The sequence below is a fragment of the Rissa tridactyla genome, chromosome 1 (genome assembly GCF_028500815.1).
Source record: "Rissa tridactyla isolate bRisTri1 chromosome 1, bRisTri1.patW.cur.20221130, whole genome shotgun sequence".
NCBI lineage: Eukaryota > Metazoa > Chordata > Aves > Charadriiformes > Laridae > Rissa > Rissa tridactyla.
In genome coordinates, this window is record NC_071466.1 from 37,026,203 (window position 1) to 37,047,916 (window position 21,714).

General features: G+C 51.4%; 1 protein-coding gene across 1 annotated transcript; it reads right to left on the reverse strand.

Annotated features, from left to right (window-relative positions):
* Positions 1-17,676: 17,676 nt before the first annotated feature.
* Positions 17,677-21,309, reverse strand: PCDH8 (protocadherin 8). The gene is made up of 3 exons (XM_054191093.1): positions 18,898-21,309; positions 18,536-18,746; positions 17,677-18,050 (listed from the first exon to the last, which is right to left on the reverse strand). The coding sequence occupies exons 1-3, from the start codon at positions 21,307-21,309 to the stop codon at positions 17,677-17,679; spliced, it is 2,997 nt and encodes a 998-aa protein (XP_054047068.1).
* Positions 21,310-21,714: the final 405 nt, after the last annotated feature.

Below are 21,714 nucleotides of genomic sequence, written 5' to 3' on the forward strand. Positions count from 1 at the left end.
CCATCAAGGTAGTCCAAGGCCTCTGTGTTCCCCACTGAAGGCTGTGAGAGATTCAATCTCTCTGAGGACCTCTGTGCTCAGGGTGGGACACGGTGGAGAAAACCAGTAAGTTCTCACTGGAAAATCCAGCCGACTGTGCCATGGCTCAACTGGAGCCTTGGAGCTCTTGGATAAATATTTCCCTGAGAAATAAAAGATAGGGTAGAGCTAGACCAAGAGCAACCATCATTTCTGGGCATTCCCTGTCCTCCCTCCGTGGCTTCACTTACAAAATCGAGCTCTAGCAACAACAAGGATAATCATTTTGGCCTGGATAGGGACAAATGTCCTTTCCCAAGGACATGATTTGGTAAGCCTGGAGCAGCGGGGTCCTCATGTGTGTCCAGTGTGGACTGCTGAGGGGAGCAAATACTTGAGAAATAGCATGAAAAACGCTGAGGGCCTTTCACCTTGGACAGCCTGGAATAGCAAGCGATGGAGGGAGGAATGTCAGCCCGTGAACCTGGAGGTCAGGTGAAGTGGGAGAAGGGATGGTGAGCTCCTGGGAAGAGCTGGCTGCCGTGGGGCTCACAGCCATGGCTGCCCTTAGCACCCCCAGCACAGCCCTGAGAAACGGGGTTATACCATGGTGCCATCCCACAGTGCCACGAGCAGCCATTTCCATGGCGTTCCCTAATCCCAAAAGGGGGAACTGTCAAATAATTTAAGCTCCGCATGTTATAGCCTTTCTGCTCTGGGCCATGCACGGCATGGGGGAGAGCTGAGGAGCCGGAAAACACCACCGAAACCAGACTAATTGGAGAGGGGGTGTCAGCGGCCTCTGTCCACCAGTTTGTCCTCCAGGGGGTCCTGCAAGTGCAGGGGCAAAGCCCAGCCCCACTGCTGGGACAGGGGGACGTCAGGGCAGGCTGAGGATGGGCTTGGCCTTCCTCTGCTCCTTGCTGGCAAGGCTTTCTCCTCGTTGACAGACCTTCTGGTTGTTGCCTCAAGCTGCTCACCTGTCCTTGCACAGTCTGACGGACACAGTAAGGACTTGTCTTCAGGCAGTTTTTAGGCTGTTTTTGGGGAAGAAGAAGAGTTAGCTTGCAAAGAACCAGATAAATGTTCTGCAGTATTACGCTAAGTGGAGAGAACTGCCTCGCAGCTGCTCTGCCTTCCTCTCTTTGAAGGTCTCCACCATACATGGTCTTGGTGGCCCACAGGAGATGTTCAAGGTAGCTGATTTCCTTGCCTCTGCCCACAGAAAGCCAAACTCGTGACCACACACGATGCCCTCCTCCTGCAAGGGGGTGGCTGCAGTTGCACCAGAGCATCTCATTGCCATGAGGGAAGCCCACCCTTCCAGGCCAAGACCAGCAAGCGGCTCTGTGGGAGACATTTCCTCTGTGCAAGCTTGGCCTGATGAAAAGAGCTTTGTTCCCCCACTGCCTGCGCTTGTTGGCGCTGAAGAAACCTGGCCCCCAGCTGTGGCAATACTGGTTTTAAAGGCGGAGGTGACTGGCATAGCCTTTGCTCCGTGGCGGAGATGCAGCTGGGTGGTCCCTCGTGTGATGAATGAGTTAATGTGTGAAGAGGTTGGAGGAAGGTGTAAAGCGCTGAGCATTTCTCTCGCGTTCTGAGGATAATGCATTTTAAAGATCAACTTGGGTTTGCCCGCAATGTGATCTGTTTAATTATTTAAAGCCTGTTAGCATATTTTCCTCAAGGGATGGAAAATCCTCAGCGAAAGGATCCTTACACCAGAACAGAGATCTCCGTTGTACGCTGAAGGTCTGGCTCACACCCAGCCACCCGCACTGATCCCAGCACGTTGTACGGTGGAAAAGCCGTGCAAATACCCACCTTCCCAGCTCCAGAAGACACCTCATGCCAGCCTCTTCTCCACACCTACAAGTCACCAAGCACCTACAAGGGCACTTTGTAGGGCAGCTGGGGTTATAAGTGGTGGGTACCTGGTACAGAGAAGGCTTTATAATACAGTTCTCAACCTCAGCTCTTTCCAAGACTGTGCTTGGTTTGGTATGTCTGCATGGTGCAAGGTGGGATGCTGTTGAGATGGGACTCCTGTTGATCCCCAAGGAAGAGCTTTCTGGTTCAGGAGTCTCATCTCCATATGGCTGTATGGTGAAGGACTGTATGAGGAGGTGCAGAGAAGGTGTGGGAGCGAATGGCCCTGCCCCAGGACTGGATTGACTGGATCCCAGGTGCTCTTGCTCTGCCTGAAAACAGATTCTTTCTCCATCTTACTGTGACAAACAGCATGTGCAAGGCTGACCCCACACCGCTGAAATCCCAAGGAAGGGTGCTTCTCCCTTTTTCACTGCCTCCCCCATGAAGTCCCAGTTTGGCAGCTCTGGCTCTTCTATGCCACCTCCGAGTCAGACCTGCAACCTCCTGTTTAAAAGGGAAAAAGCTCTCAACTGTTCTCAACTTTGAGAGAAACCACCGTGTTTCATGTGAGTAGACACATGCGTGCGTTGGGCAGGGTCAGGTCTCTGAGGCAGGACTTCTCTTCAGCATCCCCATAGTACCCAGAAGATGTTACACAGCAAACAAGCTGTTACCAGACACAAGCTCCTCCTTTCATCTCCTTCTGTTGCACTGGGCAACGAGTGCTCACAGAGGTGCCAGCAGCTGCAGCCATCCCGGCTGTGGGACAGGTTGGAAATGTTTTGGTCTTGGTGTGAAAGAGCACTAGGGCTTTCCTCTCCTTGGCACGGCTCATGCTGGCTTCTCCACTAGGAGCCTTCCTGGAGAAGGGATGAGCTGTGGGTTGTCTTGCAGCTCAGAAGTTTAGAGAGTAATGGGGACCCTGGTCTCCCCGGACGGGGGACCACATCCCCACCCGGATGGGTGCGTTGCCACCCGGGTTTTCCCGGCACTGCTCGGTGCTGCAGGTACCTGGGTACCAGAGCTGGCCCCACGTTGCCTTGTCTGTGCTAGTGTCTGCAGCACCTTTTTATTTCACAAATCGCAGGGGCACTGCTTAGATTTGCTGTGACATTGTGACAGGGGACCCCGGAGACTGACGCTGCTGGCGCTGGCAAGGCCCTGACGTCCTCGTGGCATTCCAGCTGGGTCACCGCAGGTTCAAATCGTTGTGGATTTTTATTTTGTGTTCAGCCGTGAGACCCGGACTCAAGTGGGGCATGGTGGCTGGTTTCCATGAGGTCCACCCTTCAGCTGGTGTTACAGCTGAGTTGGCCGAGGTGCAAAGGGGTCAAAAGCCCCGAGTGAAACACGCTGAAGAAGGCGGCTCATTAAGGGCCGAACTCCAGCCCCGTCTTCCCAGCCCTCTGCTCTAATCACCGGGCGAGACGTGGGACAGCCTCGTGGGGCTGACGCTGATGAAAGAAGAGTCAACAGCTTTATTTTGGAGCTTTATTAGCAAAAAGAAGTAAATCCAACGTGCCTGACTCTATTATTGAATGAGTAATCTCTGCCTGCTTACAGCCAGAGCTTCCCAGCCGTTTAACGAGGAGGCTGAACAATAAAATATGTTAGGTCCGAAATGGCTGAAGCAGAGGCAAAGCAGGAGGTAAGCCGTCTAATTGGAGAAGTTGCAGCAGGAATCTCACCCTGGGGGGTCTGTCCCTTGGGATTAGCGGTTTGCTGACATCTGGGTTGCGTGGCACTGCTGCCTTGCCCTGGGTCCCACCGGGGCCGATGGCAGGGAGCCAGGCAGCAAAAAAAATAATAAAAAACCTACATTTCTCAAACTCGCACAACAGGGAAGATGAAGGTTTTTCTGCTGTCAGCGTGGAGGCCTCTGGGAGAAAGAAACTGGCAGCTTCCACCCAGAGACGTACAATTGGGACTTCTCTTGGCTTGCAGAGACACAGAAGGAAAAAACAGAGATGGGGAAATAGAGTCTCTTCTCCTGATGCCAGGGGTTGTCCCGACAGAGATATCCCCCCCCCCACTGTCTTGTCCCACCCAATTTTGAAGGTCAACTACTCAGGATGGGTCCTTCCTGGCGAACGCAGGATCTCCTGTTGCACGTCCCATCCTCTTGTGTTTTGGCAAAGGGGTCCCAGGTCTGTCTCTGCCCAGGGATGTGCCCATGTTTGTGGCATGCCAGGGTCCCAAGGGAGGGCTCCTGCTGCCGCCTGTGTCCTTTCCCAGCTGCAGGCAATACTGAGCCCTCGGCCACTACCAGGGACAGGTAAATTCATTTTCCATAAATAAGGTGCCCGAACTTGTTATGAGAAGGAGGCAGCAGCTAGAAGTCGGAGGAATCGCCATTTGGAGACCCCTATATCTTTCCCTCATCCTGTGGGCCAAACACTGCTGGTTGCTAGTTCAGATGCAGACCTTTTGGGGGCCACCAGGTAGGTGAGATGAGTCCCACTGTCGGCCAGTTGTCATGAATTTGCACTTGCCTCTCCCTCTGGTAGTCCATCAAGATGAAACCCAGTCACCACCTCAGCTCCTGTCCCCCCGCTTCCTCCTCCCCCGGTGATCCCGTTGGAGCCGTTTATCGAGGCAGATGAAAAACCCAATGTGGGGAAGTAAAAAGAAAAAAGCACCCAAATGTGCTAGAGCCAAGGGACACATAGGCTGGGGACACCCTGGGGGGGGACACCATCCCAGGTCATCTGCTCCACAGCGATGTGCAGGGTCTCAGAGAGGCTCAGAGCCTGCCGTAAATCTAACTAAAGTACTCAGCCTGTTTTGAAATCCACCCACAGCCTTACTTTTATACAAACTCGGGAAGAAAATGGCAAATTAATCCTTTTTTTTAAAAAGGATGAGTCGGTTCCTTGTCATTCTGCACGCAGCTCAGGATATGATAGTTCCTGCTGCATAAATACAGATTGTTTCTTTTCACAATGTCCCTTTCATCAGACTGCTAGGAAGGCCTGGAGGTTGTTAAAAAACGTGAAAGAAACTTGCTTCCCAATTAAGGTCAATCTCTCCTATCAGAGTCTTTGCATATAAACTTCACTTTCAGGAGGATTTCTATAAACTCCATCCCCGGCTCTGACAAATTGGGAGATGCCCAAATCTCCAAAGGAGCTGGAGAAGCGGCTGCCTTCTTTCCCGGCTCGCAGCGCAAAGCAGGGATCTGATCTGTCATGATGACTGAGAAAATGTCACAACAATCTGTTTGCGTTCTTCAGGAAAGAGAAACATCTTTCTCTCCCCGAGCTGTAAGCTAATTTGGAGATTTTGCAAGCTGACATGCAACCTGATTAAAATGACCCCAGGCCAACAATTCTTCTTAGGCAACCCCACAATTAAAGTCTAGACTTATCTGTAGCCCAGCTTTTTTTTTTTTTTTTTCTTTTTTCTTTCCTTCAAATCCCTTTTAGGGAGGAAAGAGTTCTGTGTTTTTATTTTTAAATCTACATATTTGGAATTTTTCTTTTACACTTTGCTTCTACTGTGGCAGAATGTGCTAAGGGGATCTATATTTTTTCACATTTTGAGCAGATGAAACTTGTACACAGAAGCCTCAGTTTCTTGCCTGCTGGAAAAATATACTGAATATCCGAGGAAATAATACATGAATAAACTTGAGGACTCTAAGAAATACCCAAGGCACTTTGTGGCCTACATAAACCTGCCCTCCGAGGTAAAGATGTTGTGCCCTCAATTTTCCAGAGTCAGTGGATATTTTTGTAATGACCATCGTACTACTACTCAAATCACTTTTTTGGCTTTTCGCAATTAGTTAAGCAGTGGGATCAGTTTATTAATCCACCGAGTTTTTGTGAGTGCAGCAATTTCTCAAGCAGCAAGCAATGAAAAATAAATGGGCGCCTTCTGGCAGGACGTTTGTCAGATGGTGAGCAACCTCTGAATTTAATTCAGTGTTTTGGGGACACTTGGTAATTTGTCCACGAATGTTTTAATGCCTGTTTCTTTAAAAAATCACTGCCACGGTCATTCATCGGAGGTAAATCCGGAAGAGATTTCTGTTCTCCTTTCCTGATTTGGCTCAGCCTGGACCATTGGATGGTTTGTAGCTTGTCTTCTGGCTAAACCGATGGACAACTTGTGTTTCACTAATGCTCTTCGCGGTCTAATGAGATCTCCTGAAGGGCTTTATTTATTAATTCAAATGATATACTTTTGAATTAGGTACTAAACTGAAGTAACTTGCAGACTAACTTTTCAGCATCGCCGAAATATGCTGTACGGCTGTGATTATTTGACATCAAGCCAGGGTGGGAGGTTTCCTGGATGCAAGGGTGAGATGGTGGCAGGGGATGCTGGTGGCTTTATGCTGGGGACATACAGTGGGACCTTGCTTGCCAGTCCCCAGCCCTGGTGGCTCATTGCCTTGGTCTTTTTCTAGCTGCTTGGGGGGTTTGAACACATGAGCTTTTTTTTCACCTGATTGCATGACCCTGACTTGACTTTATCTCTTGCAAGACTTTTCCTCTTGGTCCGCTTTGAGAGGAATTTGCCTCCTGGCCCGTTTCTTTCTGCAGACACGGCTCCAGCTCAAAGATGGAAATTTCCCCTGAGGAGGTCCAGAAGATGTCTCCAGGGGGCACAAACCCACGGAAAGCTGGCTGGAGGCTGGATCTTGGCTCCCAGCCAGGCTGAGCATCCCTTCCTGCTATCCCCGTGTCCCTGAAGAGACCCTGGCCTGCCCCGCCGTGCCCTGCTGTCCCCACCTCTCATGGGGCCTCACATGCCAGTCCCCATACAGCGTGGGAGATGATGGAGCTCACTCAGTGGGCATCCCTTTGGGGAATAATATCACCTTTGGTGAATTTACACCAAGCGGGGGAACGACGCTCTCCCTGCCTCAGCTTGTCCCCAGCACCTCGTCCCCGCAGGAGCTGGGCTTTTTAGAAATTCGCAGCTTTTAGGAGCTTTTCAGAAATTTGCAGCTGAACCTTGTCGTAGTGGGTGTAAAGCAACCGCCGATTTCATGGCTGAGCCTCCTCCTATCCTGCACCAAAGCCCAGGCTGGAAACCCCAGGAAAAGAAGCAGCTACCTTAACCTGAGACCTCCTAAACCTTGCAAGACCGCGTGATTTTAGCATAATCCCCTCCCGCTCCGCTTTCACGGTGGGGGATGCTGGAGTCTCCTGGATCCTCTGTTTCCACTTATCACGGATGTTTCCCAAATCCACCCCCCTCTTCCAGCCCCGGTTTGGGTCCTGCCCCGGCCGCGGATCCGCACCCCCATCTAGCGGTGGCCCCGCCGGAGCCGGCGGCAGCGGCCGGGGGATGCGGGGATCCCGCCGGAGGTTTTGTGTCCCTCCCGGCCCCAGGTGTCAGGAACCACATCCATCCCCCTTCTCCAGCCGCGACGTGTCGAAGGGTTGGTTTAAAATAAAGCAAACTTCGACTGGAAGGAGCCCTACGGAAAGACCACCCCCCCCCGCCTACAGCGGGTACGCCGGAGGGCGGCGGATGGGGTCAGGGTAAACGCTCTCGGGGACCAAACGCGCTTTTGGATTAGCGGATGCGCTTTGATTAATTTGTGTATGAGCTCCTAATGACAACGCGGCCTGCCAGGGTGCAGCTTCGCCGCAGAGCTGGCACCAGCTGCAGGCTCCGGCGCAGCTACCGGCGGAGGCAGATTCTTTTCACTATCTCATTTATCATCATCGCTTCCAGTCCAATTTTGTTCACGCCTTACATTTTGATTGTCTTGGATTAAACATTACCAGAGGAAATAATACTAATAGCCTTTCACAGCGAAAAAATCAACTTCTAAGGCATTTGTTATGGAAAGGATTATAATAAATTAAATGCTTAAACTAGCACTGTGCAAGCATTTTTGTCTTGGATCAAAATGTTTGCACTGGCTGTTTAAACATTTAATTTATTATAATGAGAAATATCATTGTAAAAATAAGCATGTTAATTAAACTTGAGTTTTGCAAATGTGAGTCATCCCATGTGGACACAGTATAATGAATATAGACAGGTAGAGTCTGCATGCCCTTTTTTTTCCTCATTAAGAAAATGAACATTTACATCTTTAAACCCTGCAGCTATTAGTTATTTTTAATGAACTGTGTTGCCATTTCAAAGTTAAGCTCTTATATGATGCAATCAGATATTGCTAGGTCAGGGAAGAACTTTGCTAATTGAGTTGCAGAGAAGTTCTTTGCCACAGATAATTGATTAAAGTTGTTACATGGATAATCAGTTTATGCAGTTAAATAAATAAAAATAAATAACTTCTAAGAAAACCCGGGTCACGTCAGGGTGGTAAAACAAAGCAGAACCCCGGCCATTCCGGGGCCCAAAGTGACCATGAATGTGAAAGTGGTAGACAGAACCTCTTTGTTATCCTCTGACAGAGGAGCGAGGGACCGTGGGGACCTTTGCAAAGGCAATTTGGATAGTGGTGGTTTGCTGCTGGTGTGGGCGAGAAGGGACAGAGACAGGTTACTCTTCCCCTTTCAAGTGAAGTGATTGGAAGCAATTTTTCTGCCTTCCCATGCCACCAGTCTCTGGTACATCCAGCTGGTCTTAGCCGAGGATTCGTCCTATATGACAGGTTGTATGCTGATATGTAAACAAAAACCTCTTGGATTTACTCCCAGCTCTCTCACAGATGTGTTTTCTGGCCTTGAACTTGTTCCTTTACCTCCTGGGCATTCATAAAACGCCCTGAGCTACAGCCCCACGAAGGGTAGAGGTAGTGCTACTCTGTTTTAATTAACATCCTGCCAAGCGGTGTGTTTGGAGGCATCTCAGATCTCTTGTTATCGTGCGTTACTCAAACAGGCAAAGGCCACAGCAAGCTGCCAGCCCTGCCTGGAGCCCTTTCCTGAAGCGGTCTAGCCCCCAAGGGAGGGAGGAGGAATGTCTTTGGTACAGCAGCGAAATTGAACTCTGGGGACGGGGGACACCTTGGTGAATTATTATCCGTGAGCCTCAGCAAAGAGCTGGGGATGGGAGGTGCCCCCGCTCAAGGGTCACACGCCAAATGCACCGCTGTCCCACAGGCAGACGCTCAGGCAGTAGCAAATTTCTAGGCAAAAGTAATGTTAAGATCTTGATCTGTGGAGGTGCCTCTTCATGCTATTGTCTACCTAGTCATCCAGTAAACCTGCTTTCAGTGTCTGCTGTAGGATTTTTGGAAGGTCAGGATTCTTGAATTTCTTCCAAATCCAGTGGACATGTTTTGAATGAAAAGAGAGGATGAATTAAGCTGAGCATCCTCTGTATGTAAATAAAATTGGTTATTTCACTGTGGATTGTCCTCCAAAACCATTGTGCGTTTGCAGTCTCTAGACAGCTTAGTCCCACATCTTGTGGGTCCCTCTCTCCTGTCCCCCAAAACTCCCTGCTTTCTTTGTATTCCTCTCACTGTGAGTGGGAAGAAGACTTTTCCAGGTGAAGGGAAGAAGCTGTTGCCCTTTCCTCTTCTCTTTGTGTCTCTCTGTCCCTCTAACGGAGTTTTACAGTTCATCATCGTGGCCTCTGCTGACCTCCCACAAAACTCCCTTCTTCTTGCAAGAGCAGATTCAAGTTATCCCTGGGCCATTTTGCTTTAACCATAAGGAGTATTTCTACACAGAGCATGAGCCCACGGAGAAAGGGAGGTCTTGTCTGCAGGGCCCTTTGGGCTGGTCATTGTTTGGTGCCATTTTCCACCCCAAGGGGATGGAGCACATGGCTGGGGTTACAGTGACTGTGTGTAGAGCAGCCGAGCCAGGCAGGGCCAGGAGGCTACAGTTAGCAGGCAGGTGGGTGAAGTGTCCCAGGAGCTGGGCTGCGAGGGTGGGCAGAGGCTGCCGGGCAGAGAGTTGCAGGGACAAATGTCATTTCTGGCACCCAGTTTCGGATGGTCCGCCCCAAGACCTTGGGAAGCTGCGAAAGTGTAGGTGCTCAGCTGTCTGTGGTGGACGCAGAGGCTGTTCCCACTGCACGTCCGCGTTAGATCTGGAAGAAAGCCTAGAGATGATTTTGCCCTGGTGGGAACTGGGAGCACTTGCAGCCACCTGTGTGCTCATGCCAGGGCAGAAATGCCCAAATCTCATGGCACCCGGATAACCCAGAGGACCAGTGTGACCGTAGAAACTTATTGCTGAGGCCCAATACCTTGACTGATGAAGCACTTGTAAAATGTGAGTCAACTGTTTCGTGGCTGGAGGTAGCTGGAAAGTGGACGTTGCGTTGGGATCTGAAGCGGTCACCTGGGAGGGGAGAACGGGTAGGAGACAGCCTCCACCCCTGGCCCCCAGCACGTTCACCCTGCGCAGGTTAAGGCAATGGACCTCAACTGGGCTTGGAACAGAGACCTACCTTCAAATCTGAAAGATGGACTTAACACAGGAACGTCTGCATCTTTAAACAACATTTGACTATAGCACCACACAGGGCTGCTTCCTTACCTTGTGTGTGGGGCTGGTAGGTCCTCCTTACTCAAGAAGGCAGGGCACATCGGCTGGCTGCCCACTGCGGCAGGAGCTGACTGGCAACTGGGCCTTGCCTACTGCAGGCTAAAATGGGTGCTCATGCCCGTGACCCGGAGGATACTCATGCCCATGACCCGGAGGATACTCGTGCCCACTCAAATATAACTAATAATTACCAACTGAACGAACCCACTGGCTTCCCACAGCCAGGCTAAGTCAGTGCTTTTCCCAACTTGGTGTCCCTCTGCTCTCTTTCCAATTTACCTCCCGGGATTTTAACCCTCCCCAGGCCTGTGGTGTGGGGGCGCACCTACTGAAGCCCGCTGCCCTCCTGATCCCTGCATCTCTCCCCGCCTGCGGCTGGGTGACTGGCTCCCTGCAAACTCTCCCAACATGGTTAATGTTGGATGGGTGGCATGTCCCAGGAGCCCTGAGAGTGGTGGGGATCCCACTGCCACTGGCATCGTGGGTATGAGGGCAAAACCAGCTTTTTGCATCCATCAAGAAGGATGGAGATATGGAGGAGAGGTTGAGGGAGCTGGGCACGTTTAGATTGGAGAAGAGGAGGCTGAGGGGAGACCTCATTGCCCTCTACAGCTACCTGAAAGGAGGTTGTAGAGAGGTGGGTGTTGGCCTCTTCTCCCAGGTGAATAATGACAGGACCAGAGGAAATGGTCTGAAGTTGCGGCAGGGGAGGTTTAGGTTAGATATTAGGAAGGATTACTTTACTGAAAGAGTGGTCAGGCACTGGAACAGCCTGCCCAGGGAGGTGGTTGAGTCACCATCCCTAGAGGTGTTTAAGAAACGTCTAGATGTGGCACTTCAGGGCATGCTCTAGTGGCAGAGATTGTAGGTTGTTTGTGGTGGTTTGTGATTTTTTTTTTTCCTTTGGTGTGTGTATGGTTGGACTCAATGATCTCAAAGGTCCTTTCCAACCATGAAGATTCTATGATTCTATGATGGACAAGTGGAGGGATCCCTACCACTGCTTAAGGAGGGGAAAATCCAACTTCAGGGAGCTTCTCTAAAGCATCCTCTTACATAAGTGTCATGGTTTAACCCCAGCTGGCAACTAGAACCACACACCCACCCCCTTTTCCCCCCTCAGAAGGGTGCAGGGAACAGGGGAAACAAAAGGGGGAAAGGGAGGAAAAAAATCCCTTGTGGGTTGAGTTAAAGGCAGTTTAATAGAAACAACAACAGAAAAGGAAAAATAACAATAATGATAATGACACGGTTCACTCTCACCGCCTGGTGAACTGGCACCGTCCCGAGCAGTGATTGCGGATTCCCGCCTCCTGGCTAACCTCCATTTATGTACTGAACATGACATCTATGGTATGGAATATTTCATTGGCCAGTCTATGCTTCCATGGGAAGCTGAAAAAAGTCCTTGAATAGTGTAAACATCACTTAGCAACAACTAAAACCAATAAGTATTATTGGCATTCCTTTCACAGCCATCACTAGAAAGAAAATTAACTCTTTCCCAGATGAAACCAGGACAATAAGGAAGGCTTGAAGAGCTTGGCATATATGGTGGGAAGTAATGCTTACTTCTCCCCAGCTACCGGTTCACATTCTTCAGCCTAAATTTGGGCTTAGGTGACATTTGGGGAGTGAGCTGTCATTATCACTAGTGATGCCAAGCCTTCAAAGCATTCAAAAGGCATTAGGTTCCTCCTTGTCCAACTTTGACATCGCCTAGAAACCTCCAGAGGTTTTACATTATGTATAGGCCGATCTACCTGTTGGCTGCTGGCCAAAAGCATAGTCCTGCCTTCTTCCCAGGCCCTGGGGGCCTCCTTCCTTTTTGCTCCCTCCCTGACAGTGTCTGATAATTGCCTGACCCCTGGTTGAGCTAAACCTGCAGAACTCTACCCAGTTGTGGTGCTTCTGTACATCTGCCCTTGGACAGATGACTTTTCTGGGTGCTGGTGACAAAGGAGTGATGGGAACGTGAAGCTGGAGATGGAGAGAAGGGTGGACCATTCCTTTGGTGACGGCGCACCCACCTGAATTTCTGTATCCACAATGTGTGTGTCCATGTCCAGACATCGAGATGCTGGAGCGTGTCCAAAGAAGGTCAACGAAGCTGGTGAAGGGTCTAGAGCACAAGTCTTATGAGGAGTGGATGAGGGAACTGGTGTTGTTTAGCTCAGGGGAGGAATCTGAAGGAAAAGGAAGCTCGGGGAGACCTTATTGCTCTCTGCAACTACCTGGAAGAAGGTTGTAGTGATGTCGGTGTTAGTCTCTTCTCCCAAGTAAAAAGTGATAGGACAAGAGGGAACAGCCTCAAGATGCACTGAGGGAGGTTTGCATTGGATATTAGGAAAAATTTCTTCCCCGAAAGGGTTGTCAAGCATTGGAACAGGCTGCCCAGGGAAGTGGTTGAGTCACCATCCCTGGAGGTATTTAAAAGACCTGTAGATATGGTGCTTGGAGACATGGTTTAGTGGTGGACTTGTCAGTGCTAGGTTAACAGTTGAACTTGATGATCTTAAAGGTTTTTTCCAGCCTAAACGATTCTATGATTCTATGTGTAAGGCAGGTGCTTAATCTGCTGTCACATACAACGACAAGGTAGTCAATGCAGTTATGGGAGACTAGAGGGTGATTTTGCTCACTGAATGAAGGTGCCCACTGTGAGATGAGCCAGACAGCCCTCTAGACCCCCCTGATGAGTCCTCCTTGTCCGTCACAGGAACGTAGATGCCCACCGTGTGTGTAGACACCGACCCATTGGCCACAAAAGGCACATCCGTCTGAATCTTCAGCTAAATCCCACCCTGGTGTCTCTGCCTTCAGGGCCTGGTACAGGCAGCGAGCATTTCTCACATGCGTTAACAGGATTAAACCCCCATCCCAGAGGTCATAGCCATATCTACATACAAGCATGAGTGCTGACATCTCATTTTACTAGAAGTCCTGCATCTGGAACATGCACTGCAGAAACAGAATTAGGCACCTTATGGTGGTGTTTGACTCATTAACATAAAATATCCTTGAAAGCATTCAAGAGGCACAGGAGACACGAGCCTGGCAGTGGGTTTTTTTGCCTAAAGCGCCACAGAAGGCATCTCTGGGATCTTCTTTTCTTGGTGTGTGTGGTGGGTTGACCTTGGCCAGCAGCCAGAACCCCCACGCAGCTGCTCACTCACTCCTTGTTCTCAACAGGACAGAGGGAGAAAATCAGATGTAAAAGCTCATGGGTCAAGATAAATATAGAGAGATCACTTTGCGGTTACTGTCACAGGCAAAACAGACTCGACTTCGAGAAAATGAATTTAATTTATTAACAATTACAACAGATTTGGATATCTGCCCAAGGTCTCCAGGGTGGCAGTTGCAAGCCCACAGTCCCAGAAGATCTCAGGGGCACTCAGGAAATGAGGCATTTCATGGCTGTGCTGCTGTAGCATCACTCCTGTGTGTCCTGGGTAGGTCTTCATGGCTGTGCAGATACACCTGGAGTAGAGGCTGTGGCAATTAGCCACTTCTGTGTTTCAGTCCTCTCCCTTGATGCCAAAGAAATTGCACACTGGCACCTGGTTGTGAGTCTGCTGGTCTCCAAGGGCCTGGCTTGGCGGTACTGGTGCTACTAGGTATCTTCACCTTCATCTAAATGATGTTGTTACAGCTCCCTCATTTTGCCACACTGTCAGCGTGCTCAGATCAGATGCTCTCATGGCAATTGCTAACAGCAAACTACCTGGCAGTGTTTGAAAGCACATGGGGTGAGCTTGGTTTCACTAGTTGTTGGATGTCCGCAGTGCAGCCTCCTACAGCCACCGCAGGCTGCGTGTAGGCAGGGATGGGGAACTTCTCAGTGCAACACACCACATCTATTTTAGCTGGCTGCTTCAGGACGAGATGATTGGTGTCTTAAAAGTGCCTATTTTTCTCCACTGACTGTGAAGGGAGCTGAGGGTGCTTTGCTCCATCGTAGGTGACTACCAGAGACTTCTGCAGGAGCAGGCTCAAGCTCAGTGTTAGGGCTTGTGTGATCTCCAGCTGCTTGTAGACACTTTGGGCTGTGGAATTAATGCCAGGTCAGTGTGAGAGTCCTGTGTCCAGTCCCGTGTACCTGCTCCCCCTCCCCACCTCTGCCCTCCCAGTCAGGGAAAGGCAGGCAGGAGAGGGCAGCTCTCCACCAAGGAGAGGTTGTGTGGCCACACAGTCTCTTCCCCCGCACGTGACACAGGGCTGATGCCACACCATTTGCCACACGCAAATAAATGGAATTTACTTGATAGGTCTGCATTAATTTCTGAAGTATGTTGGCAAAAACCTCCGTTATGTTAATTGAAAAATAAAAGAAAAAAAAACCAACTAGGACATACACACTGAAACAGCATTGATGAAGCAAACGCTTGCTTCAAGGGGCCCTGCCCAGGAGCTAAGCCTTGGGCTCCCCTCTCCGCTCATCTGCATTTTGGATGATGTGTGATGTTAACTGATGGAGCTTGGGGATTTCCCTCACCTAATTTTAGGAGTCTAAAAGTTAAAGGAGTCTGGGCTGCTGCCCCTTGCCCTTACAGGCAGAGGGGAGATCAGGAGCTTCAGTGGTGCACCTGAGCTGTCCCCATTGCCTGTCTCCAAGCCAAGAAGAGATGCTCTCAGAAGAGGTCCATACCTTACCATTACTGCCTGCAAAGTGACTGGCTCAGATTTAAATGCTGAGCTTTTTATCCCGGTGGATAAATCACACATTTTACTGGCAGCCCATAGGACCCCAGAACAGACAGATCCTAGGCCCTGAGCTACAAGACTGTAGCTGCTTGCTGCGGAAAGCTGCTTTGAGAACAGGAATGGGTGACTTTATTTTCCCCCCATTTCAAGACTGCCTCACTCTGGGGTGGCCCCAACTCCTGGTTAGGCAGCGAGGAGCATTGAGCCACCCATAGAAGCGCACAGGCTCTGTTGCAGGCAGCGAATTCGGCACCTCAACCCAAAGCGAGGAACTGCCCTTCGGACATGGTTGCCTCCCGCAAGAGCCTAGGGACCTGCTGCCAAGGTCTTGGAGTATGTCATCCAGGCATTCGAACCAGATGAGGAAGAACCAGCTTATGAGACTGGCCTGCTTTTTTTTGATGGAGAGCCTTTCCTTCTCCGCGTTCGGAGTTATGACTAATTACTTCACATGCGGGCTTGCTGCTCTGCATCACTGAGGATTAGCCGGCAGGGAGGCTCCCAGCCTTCCTTCTCAGCACCCACCCTTCCTCCCCAACTCCAGCTCTAAATTTAATCAAGACGACCCTCTTAGTTCATTAGGGGCATCATGATTTTTACTACCAGGTTTAGATGAATCGCCAGAGACGCTCGCCTATTTTCCTGACCATAAAAGCTGTATCACAGACGTTGCTTCCCAGTTGCGTCTTGCGTCAGCTTGATTTCAATTCCCTTCAAGTACAGCCTCTGAAGATCTCTGCCCACCACAAATCTTCATGCAGAGGCTTTCATGAAGCCCCTGTTAAAACTCAGCCCATGTGTGCATGAAAATTCGGTCAGGCTCTGTCATTCTTCCTACAAGGGCTTGAGAAAGCTGGAAGACCTGGGGAAAAAGGAAATTTCTGTTGGTTAAGGGATATGCAGGTGGGATACTGTTTTCTACTTACATTTTTGACACACAAAGTCTAAAAGAGCCTTGTTTATGTCTAAGAAGGCTTTATATTTTCTTCATGAGTCATCTCCTCTATATACGTACCGTAGTAATTAGCAATATAATTGAAGAATTCATGATAAAAAGCAAAAGCTTTGTCGTGTTCAAATTTCTGGATTCTTGATTGGTACAAAATGCAAAATTATATATTCCAAACGAATAGCACTTCTTCCTTTTGGAAAAGTTCAACCCGATATAAATTAAAACTCCAATATAAATGTTATCTCTGTTATAAACAGGTTTTTTTGAACACAGGAAAAAATGCTCATGCTTAGTTCGTTTCATTCCTGATTTTCTATACCTGATTTCAGCAAAAGGTTTTGAGATCTGCTTTTAACTTGAAACCTTGAGGGGAGGGGATTTCAAAGCTCTACGTGATTTTTTTTCCAGGCCTTTGTCATTTCTAGGAGGCGGCAAAATATGTAGCACAATCTCGACATAATCGACATCTATTCTTTCTCTGTTCTATGCACAAATATAAGCCTATCCTTCTTCTTGGTGAATAAAAACATGTACAAAAATGCAAGTTACTGCCCTTAAGTAAAGCTGCCTTGACAAGGGATAAACATATAAGCACATACCGATGCAGCTTGACTCGAATCAACATCTCAGCCAGATCAGAAAGCAAAGTGCTCGAGCGGCTGCTAAGATATTTGCACAGCCTGAACACTTTGGTTGATGGGCGCAGTTTCATTCGCTTCACCCAAATTACACGCCCTCCCACCAGTGAAGGATGGGGCTGGAAGAGCTCAGACCAGGTGGTGGAAGGCAAAGGCCAGCTCCGTCACGCAGCCCTCCCGCCCTGCAACCTATCTTTAACATCCTCTCTAGAGCTAAACCTCCAGTGAGGTATTGCTGGAGGTGAAGGATGGGCAAGACTAAAAGTAGCATCGTCCACACTCCTCCCCACTTGCGTTTCTCCGCACAAAAGGCTGTTGTTGACCTGTGAAGACCTCTGCGCTCTGAAGCATGAAATCCATGAACAGATCCCTCCAACACACCACAAAACCTTTATTAGTGTTTATCAGTGACACAGATTACAGGAACCAAAGGCAATTAAATAACATTTAAGTTGACCACAGACTCAAGAAATACAAGTCACATTTGGCAAGGCAAACTTCTCAGTACACTGGGTTGCTTAGGCTATTATTACACCGTGAAAGAGGAATTTCCCTTATAAGGTTCTACATAGTCAGGATAGTATTATTAATTATTATTATTGTGTCTTTCAGACAGTTCCTTTGGCAAGAATTCCGATTTTTTAAGCTTTTATTATATAAAAATATAACCAATTTTCATTATGTACAAACATTACATTACACAATGTACAGGTTAAAAACACTACAAAAAAAATCGCAGGCCATGGGTGAACCGAAAGCAAAAAAAACCAAAAACCAACCAACAACCCCCAATGTAGAAAACATGAAAAAAAAATTTAAATACTGCACATTTCATAAAAATTACATTAACTACAAACAATTTTTTTTTGTTTGCAAATATCAAACAGTACCGACGTGATTGGAAATCTTTCCCCACGGCTTCATTTTTTAAGGCACATCTTGCATATTTACACGTACGACACCGGATCTGGTCAATAACTTAAAGGCTCTCGGGAGTGACCTAGTCGTGTGCGTGCAGGGACGTGTGTACCGGGGCGGGGAGCGTGTCGGGCTACACTTTCTCAGCCGTGTCAGTCTGGGGACCCAGGTATCTAGTCGAGGGGGCTGGGTAGAGGGGCACCCCAATCTCCTGAAGGTCGGGGAGCCGCGCGGGGCGCGGCGGGGAGAGCAGCGTGATCGTCCGGTCAAAGTCCCTGTGCAGCACTTTCTCGTAGACGCTCTGCAGCCCCACTGTTTTGGGCAGCTGGGCTTGATAAAAGTTGTCCCTGCGGAGGGGATCCCTGGGCAAGGACGTGCTCTTGCAGAAGGTGGAGAGGGGTGCTGAGGGATGGGGAGAGGGGTGGGGGTTGGCTCGGCCACAGGAGGGGCTCCAGCAGCGGTCCGAGTGGCCCAGGATCTTGCACTCGGCCGTGCATGCCCACAAACCTAAAGAAGAGAGAGAGAAAGAGAGAGAGAGATAGAGAGAGAGAGAGAGAAATCTGTCATTACTGCAGGAATAAATCAACATCATTCATAATCCTCAGAGTTACCAGTCGCGGGATGATTCAATGCACTGACAGTGGGAGTCGGGAGGTGATGCTCTACAGCACCACACAAAAACATGCTTGGGAAGGTTACATCGTTTTGCTAAGGACAGTCCTAACTTTAAGGGAAGCTTTTTGGGGAAGAAAAAAAAACACCCCAATCCTACAGTACTTCCAGCATCTGCAAATTCGTGCTGGGTGGAGGAACCAGCATCTAGCAGCTCTTCTGCGGAGAGCCGGGCAGTTTGAGTCATGCAGCCTCAGGTTTCCTCCTCCAGCTGCCCTGCCTAATCACTGTGCCCCGGGGACGGGTCCCTCCATCCATCTCCCTATCCACCCGTCCATCTGTCTGGAGGGGCCAGCCGGGGGCAGGGGCTGAGCCCTTACCGTTCTGCATGTGCGTGATGAGATCTTTCTTCAGGGCATCTCCGCTGATATCTGAGTCGCTGTCATTAAAATCGCTGTCGCCTTTGCCGCTGTCTTTGCCGCTGAACTTCTCTGCCTCCCGGCCGGAGATGGTGTTGAAGGAGTGCCCCTTCCAAATGGCCACGGGGGGAGCAGCCTCCTTGCCATAGCTCGGAGCAGCAGCGAAACCCTGCTGGGGTGGGGGGGGATCAAAGGAGAGGTGAGAGGGGGAGTGCTGAAGGGTAAATCAACATCAGAATCTCATCTCTGCAATTTACATCCTCTGAGACCACCACCCCCCCGACACACACCCTGTGACCCCCTTCCCTGCAGCAGGACCTTACCTCCCCGTTTGGTCCTCTGAGCCTCTTCTGACCCTCGTAGAGGCAAGTGCTGTCGCTGCCGCTCTCAGCAGTGGAGATCTCTTCAGCAGCTGGAGAAGTGTCGGGGCTGGTGAAAGAGGTTTTGCTGGGAAAGGTTCGTACCTCAAACACATTCCCCCTCGGGCTGCCCTCCTCCTGTCGGCCCTTCTCCAGGTGGGAGATGTCTATCTGCTCCTTCAAAGAAGCGTTGTTTTTGATCTCATTCCCCTTCTTGCGCCTGTTGCAGGTGGTGGCGATGGTGATTATAGCCACCAGGAGGAGGGTGCAGCTGCCCGCCAGGACGATGATCACTATCAGAGGGATATCCCACTGCAAAGCCTTTCCTTCCCAGGAGCTGGGCTTGGCTATCTCCTGGATACTGGAAGGAGCAGTGGCGGTCACCAGGAAGTTGACTGTGGCAGTCGTGGCCAGAGGGGGTCTGCCATTGTCTGTCACGGTGAGGATGACCTTGAACAGCTGTCCCAGCTCTTCGGAGAGGTCTCCCCTCAGCACGATGTCCCCATTACTTGGGTTGATGGTGAAAAGGTCCTGCTGGGGCTCTTCCAGGAAGGCAAAGGTGAGTTCGGCATTGGCCCCGTCATCTGCGTCTCGAGCTTTGATCTGGGCTACCAGGGAATCACGGGAGGTCTTGCTGGACACACTGATTTCCACTGTCCCATTGGTGAGCACTGGGTGGATGATGACGGGAGGGTTGTCGTTCTGGTCCACCATCCTCACTTTGACAAGGGTGCTGCTGGAAAGCTGTGGGGAGCCACCGTCAGTGGCCTGGATCCTCAGGTCCAACTGCTTGAGGATCTCATAGTTGAACGTCCTGAGGGCATAGATGGCCCCAGTGGCAGGGTCCACTGAGACATAGGTGGAGATGGGGGCCCCCATGACCTGTGTCTCCAGGAGCCGGTAAGTGACCTTACCGTTGTGGCCAAGATCAGGGTCGCGGGCCACCACAGTGGTGATGTAGGCACCTGGAGGGTTGTTCTCTGGCACGGCCACCTCATAGAGGGGCTTGGCAAAGAGTGGCGCATTGTCATTCTCATCGCTCACCCGCACTGTGTACTGGCGGACGGTCTTGAAGGGTGGCGAGCCCAGGTCCTCGGCCACCACGGTGAGGTTGTACTCAGGGATGCGCTCGCGGTCCAGCGCCGCCGTTGTGACGATCATGTAGCTGTCCTCATATGCACGCTGCAGGGCAAAGTGGTCATGGCCACGAAGGCTACAGCGCACCTGCCCATTGGCACCTGAGTCACGGTCTGAGGCACTGACAAGGGCCACAAAACTCTCGCTGGCCGCTGCCTCACTAACGTAGGCCACACCAGCGGCACTGGCGGCACCACGGAGGGCGCTGATGCTGATGCGCGGCGCGTTGTCGTTGACATCAGTGAGGCGCACGATGACAGTGCAGGTGGCGGTGCGGGGGCTGGCGCCACGGTCCTGAGCACGCACGTCCAGCTCGTAGGTACGGGTGCGCTCATAGTCCACAGCGGCCTCCAACGTGAGGCGGCCCGAGCGTGGGTCGAGGCGGAAGAGCCGCCGTGCCTCGGGGGGCACCTGGCTGCCGAAGGTGTAGACCACCTCGCCATTGGGGCCCTCGTCGGGATCCACAGCGTCCAGGTCGAGCAGCAGGGAGCCAGGTGGCGCATCCTCAGGCAGCTCCACTGTGACCGAGCCCTGGGCGAAGGCAGGGCTGTTGTCGTTGGCATCGAGGACACGGACGTGCACAGTGGCCGTGCCTGAGCGTGCCGGGCTGCCACCATCCTTGGCCACCAGCTCCAGTGTGTAGGAGGGCTGGCGCTCGCGGTCCAGCTCCTGGAGCAGCACGAGGTCTGCACAGCGTGCTCCATCTGCCCGTGTCTGCGCCTCCACACCAAAGTGGCTGTTGAGGGAGACCTGGAAGCTCTGGATGGAGTTGGAGCCCACGTCCTCATCCACGGCCACCTCCAGTGGGAGACGGGTGCCCGGTGCGGCGCTCTCCGACACCTCCAGCGCCATCTGGGCACGAGGGAAACGTGGGGCATTGTCGTTGATGTCACGCACCTCCAGCTCCACGTGCACCAGGCGGTAGCGCTCCCGCCAGCAGCTCACCACGTCGAAGGCCAGGACGCACTGGGGGGCCTGCCCGCACAGCCGCTCCCGGTCCAGCCCCGCTTCCCCGATGCTCAGCTGCCCGTCCTCCTCCCGCACCCGCACCAGCGAGCTGTTGCTGAACTGCCGCATCAGGCGGAAGCTCATCTCCCCCGGCGCCTTCACCGGCATCTCGTCGGCCAGCGTACCGATCACCGTGCCGGGCGCCCCCTCCTCGTCCGTGCGGTACCTCACCGTCTTGCCGCGGGACAGGGCCAGCAGGCAGGCGACGGCCAGCAGCCGCAGGGGGCTCATGGCACTTGCGCGGGGCTCAGCCCGACGGCGCGGTCCGGGGGTGATGGTGGATGGGGGTGATGGTGGATGGGGGTGATGGTGCGCGGTACCCGGGGGTGATGATGCGCGGCTCCGCGCACCCGTCACCGTCGTCTGCGCCCCTCCGCGCCTCCGCCCGCCCTTTAATAGACGGCGGTATGCAAATGAGCGGGCTCCGGAGCCAATGGGAGGCTGCGGGGCGCGGGCGGCCCCCCGGCGGTCCCCGGACCGGGGCGGCTCCGGCAGCCGGCGGGAGCGGGGGCGCGAGGCTATCGCCTTTGTTTTCTTTAACTCTCCGGGGTTTGGTTTTTTTTTCCCCTTTCCCCCGGCTTTATTCCTTTTTTTTCTTACCCTTCATTTCTGTCTTTTTTCCCTTTCTTTCTTTTC

What these genes read in the sequence shown, in the direction of transcription:
- PCDH8 (XM_054191093.1), bottom strand. Translation starts at nt 21,309, where the DNA reads ATGAGCCCCCTGCGGCTGCTGGCCGTCGCCTGCCTGCTGGCCCTGTCC. An exon ending in TCAGAGGACCAAACGGGGAG is followed by an intron (nt 18,747 to 18,897) that starts GTAAGGTCCTGC and finishes CCCCCACCCCAG; the next exon opens with CAGGGTTTCGCTGCTGCTCC. An exon ending in CATCACGCACATGCAGAACG is followed by an intron (nt 18,051 to 18,535) that starts GTAAGGGCTCAG and finishes TCTCTTCTTTAG; the next exon opens with GTTTGTGGGCATGCACGGCC.